The 20677-nt window shown below is 36.7% G+C and overlaps 1 protein-coding gene across 1 annotated transcript in view; it reads right to left on the bottom strand.

Moving 5' to 3' along the window:
* fat2 (FAT atypical cadherin 2) overlaps positions 1–20677 on the bottom strand; it is a 97880-nt gene that overhangs the window by 55963 nt on the left and 21240 nt on the right. The window contains exons 4-6 of the mRNA XM_028009662.1: positions 11737–11795; positions 10557–10868; positions 9059–9269 (exon numbers count right to left, since the gene is read on the bottom strand). Coding sequence (XP_027865463.1) covers positions 9059–9269; positions 10557–10868; positions 11737–11795 — 582 coding nt within the window. The remainder of the gene's footprint in view (positions 1–9058; positions 9270–10556; positions 10869–11736; positions 11796–20677) is intronic.

The following is a 20677-nucleotide window of genomic DNA, read 5'->3' as shown; positions in this document are numbered from 1 at the left end:
CATTATTAAGCAGGCCACAGGTTTCAAGCAATATGGGAAAGAGAAAGGATCTCTGTTGGCGAAAATCATCAGACAGTGTAGTGCCGTATGACAAGGTATGAAAACATTAGATAATTAACAAAAACTGAAGCGTTATTATCGTACTGTGAAGAGATTTGTGGCTGACTCAGAATAAAGATGGGTTTGTGCAGCTGTTAAAATGCCCTTACAAAGCAACAAACAGTTATTTGAAGTTGTTGGTGCCTCGGGAACCTCAAGGTGGAGGATCCTCCAGAGGCTTGCGGCACATGAACCTACAATTGGGCCCCTAACCAGAGCTCACAAGCAGAAACGGTCGCAGTGGGCCCAGCCGTACATGAAGATTAATTTTCAAACAGACTTGTTCACTGATGACTGCTGTGCAACCCCGGATGGTCCAGATGGATGCAGTAGTGAATTGGTGGTGGATGGCCACCACATCACAACACGGCTGTGACGTCAACAAGAAGGTGGTGGAGTCATGCTTTGGGCTGAAATCATGGGAGAGAATCATTGGTCGGCCCCTTCAGAGTCCCCGAAGGTGTGAAAATGACCTCAGCAAAGTATATGGACTTTCTGACTGATCACTTTCTTTCATGGTTTAAAAAGAAGAGCCGAACCTTCAGTAGCAAAATCATTTTCATGCATGACAATGCACCATCTCATGCTGCAAGGAATACCACTGTATCATTGGCTGCTATGGGCATAAAAGGGGAGAAACTCATGATGTGGTCACCATCCTCCTCTAAATTTTATTTATACTGTAATAGTTCATGACTTGAAAATTATACTGACCATCATTTTCATTGACCATTTAAGAAAATCTGAGAAAATATCACTTGCACAATAACTTGGAACACGGTGTAGATGCCAAATCAAGAGCAGACATGATTAAAGGCAACTTCAAGACATAATATCTGACAGACTGCAGGAATAAAGTATATCTTATCGTCCTTCGGGATTTGACAAATTGCAGGCTCCTCTGCAAGAGCCATAATTAATATCTCTGTCCTTAATTTTTAAACCGCTATAACTCCTCCAACCTGAGTCTGAGTGAGTACAAACATTTAGGGATGATGCTACTGGGTTTAATTCATCTTGCAACACTGACTCATGTCAGTCGGTGGTAGTTAATAATTATAGCCCATATTTTACTGACAGTCTTATCCAGGTTCAGCTCCCGCTACCCCCCAAAAGAAACCTACTTAATGAGAAAGTCTTAGCAGATGGTTTATCTTAAATACTTATGTTTGAAGACATAGAGCTGATTAACACTTTTCTACCCTATTCCTTGCATCTTGAGGTGAAAAAACAACTGAAAAATGCAACATACAGTATACCTCACATGACTTATTACTGGTCTACTGTTCACTTGTAAAAATTGAGTTTCAGAAATTCCAGTGAATGATATTCAGAAAAGTCAGATAGTTAAAGATGCTCTGCTGTTATTTCAGGTTATGTAATTAAGTAAAGTTTTAATATCACACAAGTTAATATGATTTAGACATCTTCTCTGAGTTTTAAAACGGAATTTACTCAACTTTCGGCTGAAACTGAGGACAGATGTTATCAAGAGTTCAGAGGAATTGATAGTGAAACAGCTCTGCATTAAATCAGAGCAATAGATGAACTGGCTCAGACATGAGAAATAATCCAGATAGTCTAGTTTATGAACAGATTAAAGCTTATCAGATTCCTTACCAGTCTCAAACGGTTGATATGCTTTATCTTATCTTTGCTGAAACATGTGTGAGTAAAAGCATGCTAAATGAGTGATTTGTTTGAACACGGAAACAGTTTGTCTTGTCTTTGCAGTTTCTGCAAGCCATAAAAATCTAATCACATAATAAACACTTAAATACGTGTTCAGACATATAACAAGCAGTTCTACTTTGGTGAAAAGGGATTTGAATGCAGCTGTTTTTAGTCTCAGCTTAACAATGTTGCTGCATAATGTATTATTTTGAAGTTAAGAAATATTAATTTGATAAAAGTTAAAAAAGCAACCTTCAAGGTTTATTCAGCAAGTTTTACAAAGTTCTAGTCATGAACCATTCATTTGATTCAGGTGTGTTGTTGCAGGGACTGTTGTGATGTAAGTTTGAGGTTGTACCAATATTGTATTAAAAATGTTTAATGAAAAAATTAAGGAAAAAACTTTGAAAAATTGCAAGAAGCACAATAGGCCAGAGCAGCACAGGAAGCAGGAACCACAGGGAAGCAACAGGATTAGACAGGAGGAACCAGGAAGGAAGAACTGGGAATGAGTTGTATACGTATATAACAGGGCAACACAGAGACACAGAACCAACAATAATGCACATACTCACAACTAAAGACAATTTAGAGACCAATTATCCTAACAGTCATGACTTTGGACTGTAGAAGGAAGCCAGAGTATCCAGAGAGGACCTCTCAAAATATTAATACTCTTAAACTTGCTACCATCTAACTGAGCACCCACAGTCTAGTGGTAGTGTATAGCTAACAGTCCCTTTTGAAATCAATGGCAAAATTTTGTGTCTATAGGTCAATTTGTGCTTTTAAAACATTAAAGTGCTGATCAAATTGTAGCACCCTGTGGAAATGAAATAAATTCTTGTCTGGTAGTTTTGGTTGAACCAACCAAGGTAAAACAATGCTTTGGAAACCTAATTCAAAATTTTGTTGTTGACAAAAATTATGCAATGCGGTGTAAATCAAAAATCTTCTCTTTGTTTATCGCCTGGCTTAGAAAAGTTTGATTCTCTCTTGTTTCCGCCACTTTAATCCCCATCATGTATGTAAATGTGTTATTTTTGTAATTTGCACCACAGTATTCACAGTTTACTTTTAATCCCGGATGTATCCTGATTTATCTGCGAGGGGGCTTGTTTTCTTTGTCACAAATCTCTTAATAATCTAACACACTGTGATTTTAATCTCCAGTTTTTCTGACTCACTCCCACCATCTGCTTTCATCTCTTATTCTCTTACTTTTCTCCATCACTTCTCTACCACTCTTCTTTTTAATGCTCCATATCTCTCTTTTTATCCTGCACCCCCCTTGATTTGTCTTGCTTCATGTCTTTCTCTCTCTCAGCATGTTGTGTGCACATACATGAGAGAGGTAAACCTAACGGCTGCTCAGCCAGATGGTGTTTATTATCAACCTTTGTCATTTATATCGAGCGGTTATAAAGACAACAATTATTTCAGATTTCTTTTTATCTTTATTCTCCCAACTTTTATTATGCACATTTGGTCAAAGTAGTGTTTGAAACAGACGCAAAAATAATTGGACCACAACGAGGAGTATTTCTCAGTTACAACTAAATGATCAAACTGAAATGTCTAGAACCACAAACCAGACTGACTGTTTGGTATGTGGTAGTGGTTTAAATTTGGAAGCCATTCAAGATTGGACAGACTTTCGCACATCATGACCTGTAGTCTCAGCAGACAGAGAAGGAAATGTTCTGTAGGGACAATTTTTCACTTTGCTGATCATCTCTAGCCAAAAATGATGTCACTGCCACGGTTGGGGGATCCTTTGCTCCTGGAATCAGCCAGGCAAAAAGCATCTTTCATTCCTTTTATTCTGTGGGCTTCAAGGATGATCCACTGGGAGGGAAAATGTGCAGAGCAGGGTTTTATCCATCTACCCTTCCATACATCCTCTAAATGTTTATCTGGGTCAAAGCCCCCGGAGCAACAAGGCAAGCTGAGCAGTTTCAAGCCCATCAGTCATTTTCTAGACAACTCTTGGCTTTACCCCAGCAGATTGGAATGAAGATAGAAGATAATGAAGACCACACCTGTCTTATACCAGGACAAAACGTTAATTTACATATTGATAGAAAACAAAATGTGTGTTCTAAATGTTTCTTGCTCTCTAACCAGAAGATAAAAGCTCTTTCTTTTGATGTTATTAAAATGTCTCTTAACAGAAAAAGTGGATTAGAGAACCCTATCTTACTTTCTGTGTGAGGATGAATCCTTGAAAATAATTTTAAAAACCCATCAGATTTTAAATATTTTTTTATATCAAACTCTTCCCTTCAAATGATTTATACATCCAAACATCTTTCATATTTTGAAATGTCACAGCCATGAAAACGTTATTGTACTTTCTTGGGTTTTAATGCAACTCAAAGTTACATATAAGTGTGAAATGGAATGGAAAAAGATACATAATTTCAAAAAATATTCTTAAAGAAAATCTGAAGTGTAGAGCGCATTTGTATTAGCCTATAACCTACCAGCTAAGTCATTCTAAGTCACTGCAAAAGGTTTACATGCAATAATTCATAGGACAGTGAGGACAGCAGAAAAGCTGTTTGCCCATATACGAGATTCCATAAAAATATCCAGATCCAATATATCCTAAACATTGTCTGTTGTTTCTGCTGATCTCTGGAACCTGGCAGTAAAACTTTTGAAGCAGAATAACCTCATCACTGAACAAAGTGCTGAGCTTGTTTTCATCCACTGTTTAATTTATGCTCATAGTGTACAAAATGCCCTTAAAGTTCATTGACATTAAGATGATTAAATCCTTTTATGAAAGTTTAGTTCTTGATTTGTGCTTGAGTAGGCTCAATGTTAAAATTCCATCTATTAGTTATTATAGACTTTTTTTAAAAATATTGTAGATTATGAATTAGCTACAAGATGCTCTTTAGTTAAGCACTTCAAAAAGGAGTCAAAACAGCTCCACAGAACAGCTGAGTTTGCATTAGATGTTCCCTGGAGTTGAGGAGGGTGAGCCAAAATAACCAGCAGACAAACAACCTTTTCAACTGCATCTTCCTCCAGTAATTCCTCCGTGACAGAATGTCGGGAACTTTAATTTCTAGACCTGTCATCCATATGCTTCAGGGTCTGCTCTAGGTTTTCTGACCTCCCTGAACCATTCGGCACAAAAGAGGAGGGGGAACATCCTCATGTTACCCCTCGATCCGAACGCAGGTAATCACATCGGCCCTCCTGCTGATAAAACATTCTTTTCTCTCATTGGATGAGAGAATAAGCCTGGAGTCCTGGTGAGTGTCAGAAGCGAATATCGATCTGTTTTTTTATTTTATTTTTTTTTATTAAAAGTCTTCTAAAAGTCATAAAGGACTAAAGCTGCTTCAAAGGTGAGGTCATCAACATCTCTTTTCTGTTTCTGACAGAACATAGCTAGCTGTACAGATTAAGTAAATTTATAGCAGACACAGTTCTTAGGCGAATTTTAATTAATTAGGTTTAGTAAGAAAAAGAATATGCAGGTGACAGTTGTAGCTCTGATTCACATTGAATTTAAAACAGGTTTTTGTTCAGAGTTTCTGACTTACTGCTCTTTAAACTGATCAAAACCCATCTCACACATAGTCTTCAAGGTTGTTGGTCTTTATTCCGAGAGCACTTCAAGAAGAGTGACTTTTTTCCCTCCTGTCCTTGTTCATTTTTCATTCTCTTTAAAGCCTACAAAAGGTGAAACGACGTGTGCAGCACAATTAGAAACAAATTAAAGAGAAATATCTTTTTTTCCTTTCTATCATTTTAAACATCTAACAACCCCAATAAAACCAACATCTGCGGAAGATGTCAGGGTCAGGAGTGAAAACATGATAAATTATTTTTAGCTTGAGTCTGGCTTTAAACACCTGATCCCAGACTTCATCTCCAATTTATTTCTCTGGATGTTTCTCCAATAACTGCACAGGAATGTGGCCGAAAAACACTTAAAAACAAAATGATTTTTACTTTATGGTTGTGACCTCCACCCCTAGAGCGTCTGTCAACATTAAATTAATCCTTCTGTCTTTTCAGGTCATGACCCTCATATTGACCACAGCAAACCCAGCAGGTACCCCAGTCCAGTGAACCTGACAGAGGCCCACATCCGTCCACAAACAGTCATGTCACCATCCATGCTTGCAATCCCAATTTGTGTAGCAGACCTATTGTTTTTACACATTCACAGATAGTGTCTGACTTATTTTGACAGCTAAGGAAGCCTTCATTTGTCCCTATGAGTTATAATGCTGCCAAAAAACAGCGATAGGAATCAGTGTTCTGCTGTTGGAGAGGAGGAAGGCAAAATAGGGCAATACATCCAGGATCATATCAGCCTGGGAGAGGAATCCTGTGACACAACAGCCCTCGTATGCCAACGCAGAGATGAAGGTCAGAGATACATGACTACAGAGCAATCAGAACGCAGTGAAATAAAACAGAAACATGTCAGCCTGTCCTATCATGTTGTGATAGTGGCACAAAGTAAATTAAAGAGGAGGGGGGGACGGAGAAGGTGGCCTGATTGAAATGACGGGTGATAGGCCAAAAATGATAATTCCAGAGGTAATGAGATACAGAACAAATATCCTGCAACACAACAAACACTTCAGCTCTGACTTTTAAAACCAAACAGTCAAAACAGTTGCAGACTCTGACCGGTGAAATACAAAAACGTTTTTATCTTTTAGCATCTCATTACTACCCTCATGTTATAAAATGAACAAATTAACACACACAAATAAATTCCACCTTCCATTTGGAGTATTTTTATTTCAATGTATGTAGACATTAAGAGCAGAAAAAGAGAGTTAATCTCCATCTATTGAGGGGAATTCAGAAAGCTTGGATTTTTGTTGCAATTTTATGGTTAAGTCAGCAGTAAAATTTAGATCAATTGTTAACTCCACAAAACTGCCAAAGTACTTAAGTATATATGCTAATAGCAGCATGTGCCAAATTATATTTTTTAATGTTTGTTTGTTAAAATTGCTTTACTTATGTTAATATTGCTGAGTGATACTGACTATCAGTATCACTCAGGATGATTAGGATGCCTTCTCTTTGTGACATAATAAATGTCAGCTGCAAATGTCAGCAGCTCGGAGGCAGCAGAGTGTCCTCTGTGGGATGCACTGAGTCTTTGTTGTGATCTGCTGAGTTCTGGCACCGGTCGAGCTTTGCACAGAAAACCAAACAGGAGGAGCTTTCGGCCTTTTCTAGTCACACGCTGCCCTGCTTGGCAGGAAAAATGAAAAAGTCTTCCTGTGAGGCTCAAAGAGAGCGGCTCTCACAAACACTTCCGGAGACATCCGGAGGGCTCATTTCCACTTTAGCTGGGAAGGTTTTCACACCTTTCATTTTCTGGGAGGATGTGTATGACAGTAATGTGCAGGGCAGAGTGGAGTAAGAGGCAAAGGAAGGCGAGAAGAAGGAGGGCAGATCACAAATCTTTCCCCTATAGTGACTTGGCAGTTGATGAGACAAGGATTACTGCTGATTTTATCTCACAGAGATAAACTACCTGGTGATACAGCTGGACACAAGGACCCGTTGTTTCTTCTCTTTACCTATACATCGCTCTGTTCTGCCATCATGAGCCAATTTTCAAGGAAATTCAATTAAAGTGCTCAATGAATGAACCTTCCTGTGAAAAAAATAAACAAAAATGGCAACCCCGTCAAAGCCTTTTAAAGGCAATATTCTGTAATTTTCACCTATTTATGGTCCAGTGTTTGTTCCTAAATGTCTTTTCAAAGAATGTTCTCAGCTTGGAGGTAGAACATACCAGCAACAGAGTGCAATTAGACACATTGTTTGGATGAAGTGATTTAACTGCTGAAAAAAAAAAAACAACTGAAGTTTTATAAATCTGCTTTTTAAATACTGTTCACAGCGAAAGGGCCATGTTTTTAACAGAAGAGAAATAGCTGAACTCACTCTGACCTGATTCTGTCAGACAGCACACAGAGGCAGCAGGATGTTAAGCCAACAAGCAAAAACCACAATTAAAAAAAACAACAAAAGAATGCTATTACGATAATAGATGTACCTGCAGGCCAATACTGTAAACCGAAATATGGCTTTTAAAAACAAATTCATGCACTGACACTATTATGAGGAGCTGGGCTGGTTGTTGGCTAATGATGGCCATCAGAGTCTTTTCACTGGGCTAAAATTATTCAAGCCTAAACCTTCCAAGAAGAAAAGTTATAAAAGCTAGTAAGCCAGAAGATTAACTTCCTTTGAGGCATAGAACAGCCGGAAGAGGAGAGAAGACATAAATTACAAATGTATACTTGTAGTTTAAAGACCTTTGCTGTCTTTACATATAAAATGCATAATTCTAGTTGGTATAATCTCAAAACACATGCATTATAGTAATCTATATTAATATTACAGAAAAATTAAAAAGTTTTAAAAAGCTTTAGTTTGTATACCTATTAAAGACATGCAAAATACTGTTATTGCACTAGCATAATCTTGCACCAAAGAATAAAACCTCAATCTCACTTTGAGCACATTTATTCGGTGGGAAAAAGCTAATTATTACCACCACTGCTGTTAATACTTTCTACAACCTACTTTCCCATTCACAAAGCACCTAGTTTTCTCCAACAATATCATTCATGGCTGGAAAGTAATTAGAGAGAAAGGTCTTTAATCTCTTATCTTCTTCCATCGGTACATATATATATATATATATATATATATATCCTTCCTATATCCTTCCTTTCAATCTTAGGTTCCAACATTACTTAGCATTGCAGCCCTTTGCTGACCTTTAGAAAATATCCTACATCACATTATAAGGCTGTTCATAAAGATGGATGATGATTGTGAGCTGTTTGTTTTCTGCAGCCCAAACCACAGATCCAACAGTCAGCACTCTGGTGGAAGTTGCAATACACTGAATGTCAAATATAAATTCCCTCCAGTCGCAGGAGTTTAATGTCACACAGAGCCAGAGTCGGAGAGACTCAACGTGATCTATGAGGAGCCATTACTAGGTGATCAGTGCATGCTTGTTTCTGGAGCTTCATGCAGTTTGTTTTCTATTCTTTCTTGTCAAATTTAGCAGCCTGTAGAAATAAATACTAATAGTATTTTAAAGCCTTGTTTTCTTTTAGCGATCATTAGCCTTGTATCTGAGATGCTTACTCTTCATCAGAACTCGAAGTTCATTCTGCTTTTCTCATCAGTCCTGCTGCTTTGATCAATACTCTGCTGAGAATCTAAGAATCTCAGAGAATCTGAGAGTGTAAGTCTGTCCACTCACCTACAATGTTGTACCACAGGACGTCGAGATGTAGGTCTACTGCGATGATGCCCACCATGTGAGTGACAGGTTCTGTTTCTATGACAGCGAAGTTGAAGTGAGGCTCTTCGAATGTGATTGGTTTGCTGGATGGTGGTGGACGGCGGACCCACTCAATATCGAGTCGAGTTGTGGATGAGCGAGGGGGGATGCCCTGATCGGTGGCTTTGATCTAGAAAGGTACAGAAAAAGTTTTTCACTCTAAAAATGGACTTAATCTCTCTCTGTGTGAACCAGAAAAAGATTTAAAAAAAGAATATTTGGATGATGAATAGGATTGGATTTTAATTAACTGAAACTGAGAACTCTGAGGAGTTCTGAGAAACAATCATGTCCTTGTGGAGACATCTGGAGATAATTAATTTAATGCCACTATAGCTATTTCGTGATAAATGTAGCATCATGATGTAGCTGTTTTAAAGTTGGTTTAAAGCAATTGGATAATAACGTTAGAATGTTTCTGCTGGGAATCTGACCTAAATCACTTACCACCATTAAACACCTGTCATCAGCATATGCTGATATTTGATATTCCTATATTTTTTTATGTTAATAAACAAATTATGTTGTTAAAGAAAATGTGGTCATTGTAATGTTAAATTACAGCAACTTTAAAAAAATTCTCACTGCTACTGAACATCTATTGGACGTATTACAAGATAACAGTAGATTTTCCGCTGTTTCACATAAAACACTTAAAACTCTGAAAATGTGAAAGTCAGAAGTTTTTTTGTTGGTTACGTAAAGTGAAAAGACAACAACTTTCTGATGTTTTATGCTCAGCATCTATGTAAACACTGATGCTGACTTGATGACAAGAAGCTTTTAAGGCTTTTATGCCCGTGTAATTATGCCTTTTCTTACTCAATTTCCTAAAACTTCTGACTACAGTGTCAGAATAGCCAACTAAAAAACTACTTCTACTTGTGACAGTTTGCATCTTATAACATCTCTTGCTCACAGACTTTGACCTTTGTTGGATAAATAGTTGCTACAGTGTTTGAATGCATAAAAAGTTAAGATATGCATAGACCTTTGTTGATAGTGTTAACAGATAACAGTTTGAAAATGACCCTGGTTTTCCAACCTGGATCTCATATTAAAGTTGAAGGAAATAATGCTTAACCAAAATGCATAAAATCAGATTTATAAATTATGTGACTTCTGCAATAAAAGGCATTTAATGGTTTCAAAGTGTATGGGGTTAAATTGCTTTCCAATGTCAGGTTGAAGACCTTCACATTTTTATTTACAAAGCATTTGACAGCCATGTATCATTGTGTGTCCACTTCCCAAATAAGCACTACTTTCTGTTGGCCTGCTACATAAGGTCACAGTAGAATACATCCATGTTTTAGTTGCAACATAGCAAAATTTGAAAAAGTTTCCTTTTTTAAGGCATTACTCTGAAAGTCACACTCTGAAATTCCTAACAATGCAAACAACATGGGACACCTACTGTAAGGATGCTGTAGTTCCCTGGCCAGAAATCTCCCTGTGATGTCACCACTCCACTCAGCGGGTTGATGTGAAACCGCTCATCGGCGCCATCCTGAAGCTTGTAGGTCATGGCAGCATTAGAGCCCTCGTCCTCATCTCGTGCGACCATCCTGCAGACTTCCTGTTTGCCATCACGTTTGCGCTGTTCCAGCACTTTGACTTGGAAAAGTTTGTCTGTGAACTTCGGCCGGTTGTCATTGGTGTCTAGGACCTGAATGACAACCGTGGCAGTAGACTGCAAAGGTGGAGATCCGTTGTCTGATACAATTACCTGAAAGAGAAGAAAAGCTAGGTTTAATGTTTTGATATTTGTTCAAATTTTAAACCTAAATTGTTAAATTAGACAGAGCTTTTCATATTTTTGGTTCTTTGGTTATTTAATTTTTTATGTGCTCTGTTTTATTTGTTTTCATATTTGCAATGTGCAGTATCATTATGCTAATGTGTAATTTGATGAAAAAAAACCTAAGGATTGTACAAATCATCAATTAAACAAGAAGATGAGAACATTTACCACACATTTGGATATTAAATTGTTACCTGGTAATTACTGGTACCAATATAGATTAATTTAAGCATCTCCTTATCTGTGTAGCATTAAGCCTCAATGAATATTCTTTGGTTAACTCATTAATCTGCTGCATAAACGTAATCAAGTTACAAAAAAGTAGGATGTCTTATTTCAGAGCCAAAACATTGACATAGAGGATTAATCAGTCACTTAGCTGTTTTCCAACTCAGAAGCTCAAGATCAATATTAAAAGTAAAGATATTTCCAATCGAGAAAAGTCAGCTTGAACATCTGCTGTTCCTGTGAGTAGAAATGGTCTACCCTGATAGATTTCAGAGTGTGTTGCTGAATATTAAGTGAGTTTAAAAGGACACCTCGATGAATTCAAACAATGGTCTGCTGCTGCTATCACACCTCCCTACAGCTGATTAAAACATTCCAACTTAATGCCATGGTTTCTGCACACAAACCTGCTGCTTTTTTACAGAGAAGCAGCAGTTTGCCTTTAACAGTCTGCAGAACATAGCGTGTCATGGATTTATTGATACTGTAGTACCTCAATGCATTACAGAGTAGCAGGATTTTAGTGTAGGTTTGAAGATACTGAAAATGTTCATGGGAGTCTGACCTCGATGCTGTGCTCGGGTTTTTCTTCGCGGTCCAGAGCAGAGTGTGTGCTGATAACACCTGCAAATACAGACACAATCAGTGTGGTTAGTGTAAGTCCAGAAGAGTGAGAGTGGAAATTACACCTAAACAAACAAAGACAGGTGAAAGTTATATGTGCACATTTGTGTCTCGCCTGGGGAAGAAAAACAGAGCAAATTACACCTGAGTAAACACAGTTTATTTTATGGTTACTGTGTTTTCTTATGCAAAACATTCATGTTTGTTTGCTTTAAAGTTTATGTGTGAAATAAAAATATGTTTAGGTTTAAAGGTCATGTTTGTATTTTAGAGAAGAGAAAAATAAAGCTAAGCACCATTTTAGGACACAAAAGGAAACATTTGAGTAACACTAATAAAATAAGACATGCACTTCCACACATAGATGATTAAATAGCATTTGTACCCACAATGTCTGGAAACTTCTCACTATTTAATATTGCAAAACAAAAAGCTTTTTTTTTTAATTTATGTATTTACAGTTTCCAAATAATCCTTGTATAAAATGCAAAGACCTAAAACATGTCAGTACATTTCCATTTTAGATTGAGTCCAAAAGCATTTTGTATCAGTTTATAGGTGCCTCCCTCTATTCAATAGATGTTCCAAGTGGCTATTATATGAATATTATAAACAACAAAAGAAAGGTTTCCTTGACAAGAAAAGCCTTTTTAATTTTAATATGTCAAATAAGGTCCCCCTTCAATAGGGGAACTTTATTTTTTGCCCCCTATTGGAGACAAAAAATAAATTGACAGAGCATTTTCATATGCATTGTTGAGCTTGACTTGTGATATGCTAGAGTTATGTAACTACATTTTTTACATGGGGCATCAGTTAGATGTTTTTCCTAAACTGTGCATCTTAAATATTGTAGTCTTAATGAACTGCTGGAACCTTAATTTACGTTTCTATGTGTATGGTAGTCTGTAGACTCTGCAGATCTCTACAGACCACTATAGAACATTTCAAGTAAGCTCGGCATCTAGATTAAGTGATTTTAGCTCAAACTAGTATAATTTCTATAATCACTGAATCTCCATCAACTGCATCTGCATGAAACATTAAAAATACAATACCCATTATTGTGTCAAGTGTTACAATTTTGAGTGCATTAAAAAGAGGTGGTCTTAGCTTTGTAGTTAAGACGTTAATGACTCTCAAGCCTTTAAAATATGTAGACATTTAAAACAAACACAGTTATGTAAAATGTTGTCTTAATGATGAAACATTTTTTGATTCAAGACTTCAGTGTGCCTGACAAAAAAGTATCTTTGGAAAATGTAATTTCTTGAATATGTTAGTAAAATAGTATATTTCTTAAAGAAGGACATGAACCAAACAAGTGGTTTCATTTTCACCATTTCTCTGCATATGAGGTGTTTAGTAAATCAACTGATAAGAGACGGGAGGCAGACTGAAAATGTGAAATCGTTGCAAGGATGCTGCCCAGATGGCTTTGGCAGGAAACACAGTGGGAACTTTAATCCATCAACAAAATTTATCTGAACTGCTTCAGAAATTGTCTCCCCCATTACATTTTCTGAGGTTAGAGGAGTCAGTCTCACAATTTCTGCTACTTACTCCCTGACTGATAATCCAACAGGAGACAGAGGCAGGGTTTGAACTTTGCTCCCACTCTCAGAACAATTTTTAGGAGAACAAAAGCAATCACTGTTGGAATGTTTACCACTTCTGTTCTCTCTCTAAACAAGTATGACATGCACAATAAGTTATGGATAATTAAAGCTGTTTAATCTCAGATTTTAGTTTTATACATTATCTGCTGGCAGATAATGCCAGCAAATGTCTGTTTATTTTGTTTTCTTTATTACCTTTATTTCTCATCACAATAATTTACATACCAGGAATTTAATCTCTTTTCCCACATTTTTGTACACTGCACTAAACTAATTGCACAAAAATGTCAAAATTTGTACAAAAGCATAAAGATAAAATTCTAAATAACCTATTTAGACAGTTCATCACCAACAAAATTTTTATTTGGGTGTTAATTTCACTTTAAAGATATTCAAACCTTGAAATATTGATATATTTTGTAACCTTGCTGTGAACATCTCTCTAAAACATCTCCAAGACCTGGCACAGGTGTTCCTTGGTCTTTATTTTGCTGTTTGTTCACTAATATTCTCCAACAAATCTCACCTGCCTATTAAGAGCAGTTGTAAAGAATTCTAAAAAAAATGTGATGATTGGAATGACATACATTGTTAAAATGTTAGAGAAGTATTCAAACTGTATACACAGGGAAAACAACCTTGACATCTTTGCAGCACTCGGCTGTTTGAATTGCAAATGCAAACAGACAAAATGTCAGGATCAACAGCTGCCCTTAGAGAGTCCCCCAAAGTGTTTGGTCAGACAGGAACCAAATGAGGTGCAGGCGTTGTTATGTGAAGGGATGTTTAAGGGGTCAAAAGTGGAGTGAAAGGCCCTGTAGAGAGTCGTTCGGCCCTTTTACGACAGTGAAACAAGCCCAGCTGAGAGGACAACAACAAGACAGGTGGGCCACATGAGAAAGCGTGTTTCTCTCGGTAGGAAAGACATGGGGATTGGGGGTAAAGCTTCATCTCTCCCACATTGCCCGTTTTCACTCAGCGGCACTGAAGGCCTGTCAGAACCACGTGAAGATAAACAGCGCTGCCTGACATGTCAGCGCCCAGTTTGTTTGTTTCCTCATCTTTCTTTGTCAGTTCACAACTGATCTGCAGCTCCAAAACTGCCGCTTCTCTTCTTTTTAATACCTGTATCGTTTCGGTGATTTAAGACTGCAGAGCAGGTGTCTAAATCCACTGCTTTTGGTTTGAAAAGGGAAACTCTATGTTAAGCTGAGAATGCAGAAATCCCTCAATAACAAATGTATGCAAATCCAGTCATGCGGGTAAACAAGTGCCTGAAAAGAGATGAGGCAAAAATCATTGCTGCCTGCAGGAAAGAGTGATTTAAAAAGAACAATGCTGAGCTGCTATTCCTGAGCAATAAAACATTCACAGCTTGACTGCTATCTGATCTAAAGCAGAACACCCTATTTTTCATGATTTAATGCAGAATTTGTACATTCACTGCAGTAATTTTCAACACAGAGACTGTTTCAAGGTTAATTCACAAACACAATGTGTTTACGTAGCTTTTGCCATGTTTAAATCTCTATACTCTCTAAACTATACATGCAATATACCACCTGGAAAAATGTTCTCAAATTTCAAACATGGCCAGTGATAAAATGCCCAATTGGTGACTGTTGGAAGGATTTTATAGTTAATGATCATTTATTTGCTTTACCTTTATTTTATAATATCATCTATTTCATTTACCTTTGCATTTACATTTTAATAATGTGCTTTGAGTGTCTTGAAGTGCTTTGAGTGTTTTGAAGTGTTTGCAGAAACTCTGGAAGCGGCCTGCTGAGGAGTGAAAAAGGAGGATACCATGAACGAGACATTCCGGCGTTGATTGACCAGAGGAACTGCAAACCTATAGTCTTATCTTATGAAATATATGCTTTTGAAAATTGTATGAATGAGTTGTGTCCATGTGAGTGTGGAGCTGTTTTCTGCTCCCCCTCCCTTCAGGGCTGCACACCGTCATGTAACTAGGGTGTTCCTAATTCTAATAAAAGCAGGGTAAGACTCAGTTGAAGCTTCAGAACATAGGCAGAAATCTGTAACTGGGTTTCAACTGTGCTCTCCCTGCAGGTAAAACTAAATTCTGACTCTTGTCTCTTCTTTGTGTTTAGGTAATTTAGACCTAACAGTGACCATGAGGAAATATTGCCAAACAAGGTGATCAGAAGCATCTGACACCAACTGCTTATGCTATTGCATAAGCAGTTGCGAATAAAATCTTCAGTTCAGTAGAAGCACTGAGGAGCTGTTCCCCATAAGGTACAAAACTATCCGGACAACCCGAATGTAAGATCTAATTCAGACAGACCCAGAACAGTAAAAAAGTTCAACTTTAGTAGATCAAATAACAACTTACAAAAGTTCAGAATGTTCTCATAGTATAATCTGAGAAGCACACTGCCGTTCTGTGAAGTATTCGTGGGAGTTTCAAAAGCAAGGACACACTGGTTTCTAACTTGTAATAAGAGTCTTTGTTTGTATCTTGGCCTTCATCTGAGCTGCCTGTCTCTTCAGCCACATCTCTACAGATGTCATCCAGAACAGAAAGACACTACATTGTTTCTCCATTTCATTTTACCTGAGAATTTTCACAAGACATTGCTGCACATAAAAAAATATCTAAGAAAATAACGTTAAGACGTTTTTTTAAAGACACTCCTCACACTGGATTGAGGCCTCCACCATAACATTAGACATATGGCAAAATGTTATTGGTCTATGGAGAGTCTTGAGGACGTCTTTTGGTGCATGTTAAAGGTAGAGTGGGCTCCCCATTAAACATGATATCCTGTGAGAGTTTCAAAAGGTTCAAGAGTAATTCTCGTGGCAACTGGCGGAGCACATTTGTTCTGCGAGAACTAATCAACCCAGGCTGGTTCGGTCGTGTCACAGGTGTCATCTCATGTCTACACCAGACAAGATGAATTACTGTAATATTCTTAAGCTAAGGATACAGGACAACTCTAACAGTCTTCCCAGATTTCAAAAGGACTTTGATTTTACACTAACTAATTGAGCAGATATTTTTTATTACTGAAAAGCCTGGGACTTATTTCATCTCCATGACAGTAAAGAGGCCATCAAAACATGCTGAGTTCATCCCACAAGTTTCTGTACATTTTATCATAAACTTTAATGTTGGATTTATTAGAAATGTTATTATTGCCATCTTAAGCAGACAATGGTATAATCTTTTGACAAGATGGCATGTGAAATGTATTAATAATAATAAATAATAATAATAGAAGTAATAATTTAATTCCAATAAGAAAATCTAATTCAGAAATATCAGTTATCAAAATTAAGCCACATCTAAGCTGCTTTATTCTTTCAATATATAAATTAAAACTTTTCAAATTCAATTTTCAATTTACTTTCAAGTTTAATATTTTAAATGTTTCTTAACAGGCTCTTTCTTTATTATTTACTGTTTTTAAGTATTAAATATCTGAGTGATTTTTTTTCTTGTTTACCCATTTTTTCTGTATCATTCTATCAGTTAGTTGATAGTGTGACTATCAATTAACTATACCGACTTTTGTTATTATAAAGCTGTCAAAAACCATGTTTTCAAAGAAATTCTGGATTTCAATTGCATGTTTACTCCACATTGCTAGTATTGTAGTCAAGACCACTTAACCCGAGACCAAGACCAGCAAGAAGTAAACAAGCACAAGGCACACACCCTGACTGTTCTCACCATCTCTCCCGCTGTAACATCTGCCACCAGGACAGGTGACAAAACAATCAAAGAGCAACAAGTGTGCTCTTCTGTTCTTATGTTTTATTTATTCGCGGATTAAATAAATATCAATATATATTTAATTAAATAGAATTATAATAGCTACTGTAGTGTATGCAGAGCATTACAAGAATAAAGAACGGCTCTCAGTGAGGTTCCAGCTATATCTTAAGTAAAGAGCCGTTCAGAAGAATCAGATCGTTCGTGATGACACTATGTAGCAGACTTTGGTCACAGCGTTGCCCCATATGTTCAACATCCTCCGCACAATAATTCAGCGCAATGAGTGACAGCGGTTTTTCTTATTAAATGCAATTTGTCACTGTGCAGCTAGCTGAGCTAACATCACGTCCACAGAGCCTACATTTCTTTGAGCTTCTTTTAAGTGAGGATAAAGCTAGACGTAGTCCCCACCGTCTGTGAAAGTGAATCAGATTTCTTATAATTAATGCAGCGAGACACTATTACTAAAGCTTAGACAGACATTTGCCACTCAGAGAAAACCACTGCACATGTCTCGGCGAGCAGCGTGCGAGTGAAAGGGGGCCGATTGGTGACAATAGAAAAATGCATTTAGTCACGTTATTGCTTGGATTATGTTTTGCATCCAGCGAAAACAAAGATGTTAAATAAAGTGGACAATATGCTGGCAATTTAGTGATATTTCCACAGTTGTGGTTTAAAAATTAAAAAAAACCCGAGACCGAGACAAGACCGAAACCATCAAAGCGGTCTCGAGACCAAGACCGGTGTGGAGTACTACAACACTACACATTGTACCCACTAAGCCTTGCTTAAAGAGTGGTATGTAGTTCTTTAGGGATGGAAAAAACAACATTTGCCTGTGTAATTTCCTGTAACTGATAAACTTGATAAAATGCTGCTGGCATTTTCCATTCTGCTTAAACCTGAAAGTGACAAAGGCACAGAAACCTCCCACATGAGGAAATCTTTTATAAAAAAGCATCCATATCCAGCTGTAGCAGAATCACCATGATACAGTGGCCAGGACAGGAAGCATATCTGCTTGAACGTATTCAATTTTTCAAGTATTAATAAATAATGAGCATTTTGATTGCCTTTCCTTTGAAAAATGGGTGTAAACATGGATCACAGGTTATATTGAGATGTTTATGGTGTTTCACGTTATTGGTTAATATGTCTTGTTGTTAACACTCATTTTGAGGGAAGACTTGAGTTTCTCACATTTTGACTTTGGAGTTCATGGATGTTGTAGCAATAACATTATCTCACCAGAAATCAGTGATGAAAACCAAAAAAGGAGTGATTTAATTGTTTCATTTAAAATACAAACTATTAAATTAAAATATAAGCTGATTTTCATTTTTGTAGTTAAAATGAGCAGACATTTAAATAGCGGCTTACGTTTCTCAAAACGTAAACATTTTATTTAATAGCAAAAGTTATTAACAAAAGATATTTAAAAATAATCTCATCTCACCTTGAGCAAGCAATGTATGCTTTCCCCAATGATGCCCCTATGAAAATGTAATGGATTATAAGAGATATTTTTCTTTGTCAAAACTAAACAAAATTCTCAATATGTACCTATTTTATTTGCTTGTTAATTTATATTTGTTTTGTGGTGAAAAATAAGCCAGAGGTGCATAGTAGAAGTTTTGATTATATACACTAAAGGACTATTTAGCCATCCCGAGAAAGTAATAATTGTTGTTCTTAGAAAACTCCTCCAGAAAATGACATTTATTATTTTAGTATTCAGTAGCTTATTACACATCTGTTGACAAAGTTATGTGGCAACAGAAATAAGAATATGAGCTGAAATACCACTAAGTTGCAGTCTATATTTAAAGTACCCCAATGTGTTGCCTGCAAATTCACCTAAACGGTTTTTGGACCATGAAGCTACAGTTGGTAATGTGCTATGGGTCTTTTCATGGAGTTACTGACAACAAGAAAGCACAGGATGAGAGATTCACCTCTATGTGTGCTTATGTATCAAATGTCAGATACAGAAACCCATCAGAATTCACACCTTATCAGTGAATGAATCATAAACTTTCTTTAAAAGTCATATGCCGTTTCAAAATGTTAATGAAATGGGTACATTCCATACTTGTCTGGCCTTGCCAGTGCACAACTGCTTTATCAAATAATGAAACCTATACCTACACCAAAGCGGTTTTCTTATGAAGCTTTGATTATTAAAACTTAATGTGTGATAATTGTTTAATTTTTTTTAAAGTGCAACTCATTCCTGCCTGACACTAAAAGTAATTCTTGGCTGAAACCAACAGACAATGCTGCTGCATAAAATATGCTTCTTAGTCAAAAGCATTAGATGTGAGTCATTTTTATCCTGTCAGAACATGAGAGGTTTCTGCACAACTCACCCCACGCATTAGTAATAGGTGGTTTATCTGTGAAAATAAGACAAGGTGGATCATGTTCCAAAGATCCTGTTTCAACAGGACATTTATTTCACTCATAATAACTGTACCTGCCTAAATTTATGTGGTTTATTCACATTTGCGGATGTAATACGGTGTTAATTACTTTCATTTTTAGTTATTTTTCTATGTCAGAAAACAGTTTTCATGGCAACTGAACAGATGAGAGTAGTCACACAATTAAATTTGATTATGTTTTTCTGAAACCAACAAATCTAAACTTCTTTTCTACTGAAAAAATGTATATCCTGTTCAATGTAGAGTTTCAACAAGTTAATTTGATTTTCGGGACATGATTTAATGACATAAGGGACACATAGTAGTTTTTTTACCCTAATTTTCCATTGACCCTGTTTCTATATGAGTTGGTGAATTGCTAAGCTTTAAATTTTGATGCCAAACCAAACACAATAGTGTCAATCTGGGAACATTTTGCTTTCATCATATCTGTTGCTTTTAAAGTAAGTTTCAGCAGGTGGTCCACTTGATTTAGCCACTCTCCTGACAACATTTTGAGTAATTTTACAAAATGATGCTGCCACCAGCATGTTTTACCATAAGAAAAACATGTTTTAGTCAGTATTTGTAGGATTGGAGTTGTGTCATACTCTCTCCAATTTAAAGATAACAGATTGAACAGAGCCCTCCCTGTGACATGTTTAATGCTCATTTTATTGTCCTATAATCCAACAGTTCTTTAAATGTCTTCTTAACTTTCTGAAATGACCTCTCTGCTGTGTTCCTTGGTGTCCATTATGTCCTCTAATCACCAATGTTTTCCACCAAATTTCTTTCTGTCCTTTACAAAACAGCTGCATTTCCACTTAATTTAAATTTCACACAGTTGACTGTCTGCTAATTAGGTGACATCGGAAGGCAGGTACTGCTAGTGTGATCAGTATAAGACAAGCGAAACAGAAATGCATATCATAAGTTTTAGATTTGAAAAAAAATAAAATAAAATAAAGTTTTTATTTTGCAGATAAATTAGTTGTGACATTGACAAGGGTAAAATTAAAAGTATTATTAATGCCTTAGGTTTGTTTTTACTCTACAAAAACCTTGCATTTTAACAAAGGTGTT

This window comes from Xiphophorus couchianus, chromosome 23 (genome assembly GCF_001444195.1).
Source record: "Xiphophorus couchianus chromosome 23, X_couchianus-1.0, whole genome shotgun sequence".
Taxonomy (NCBI): Eukaryota; Metazoa; Chordata; class Actinopteri; order Cyprinodontiformes; family Poeciliidae; genus Xiphophorus; species Xiphophorus couchianus.
This window is presented reverse-complemented; position numbering and strand designations above follow the sequence as displayed.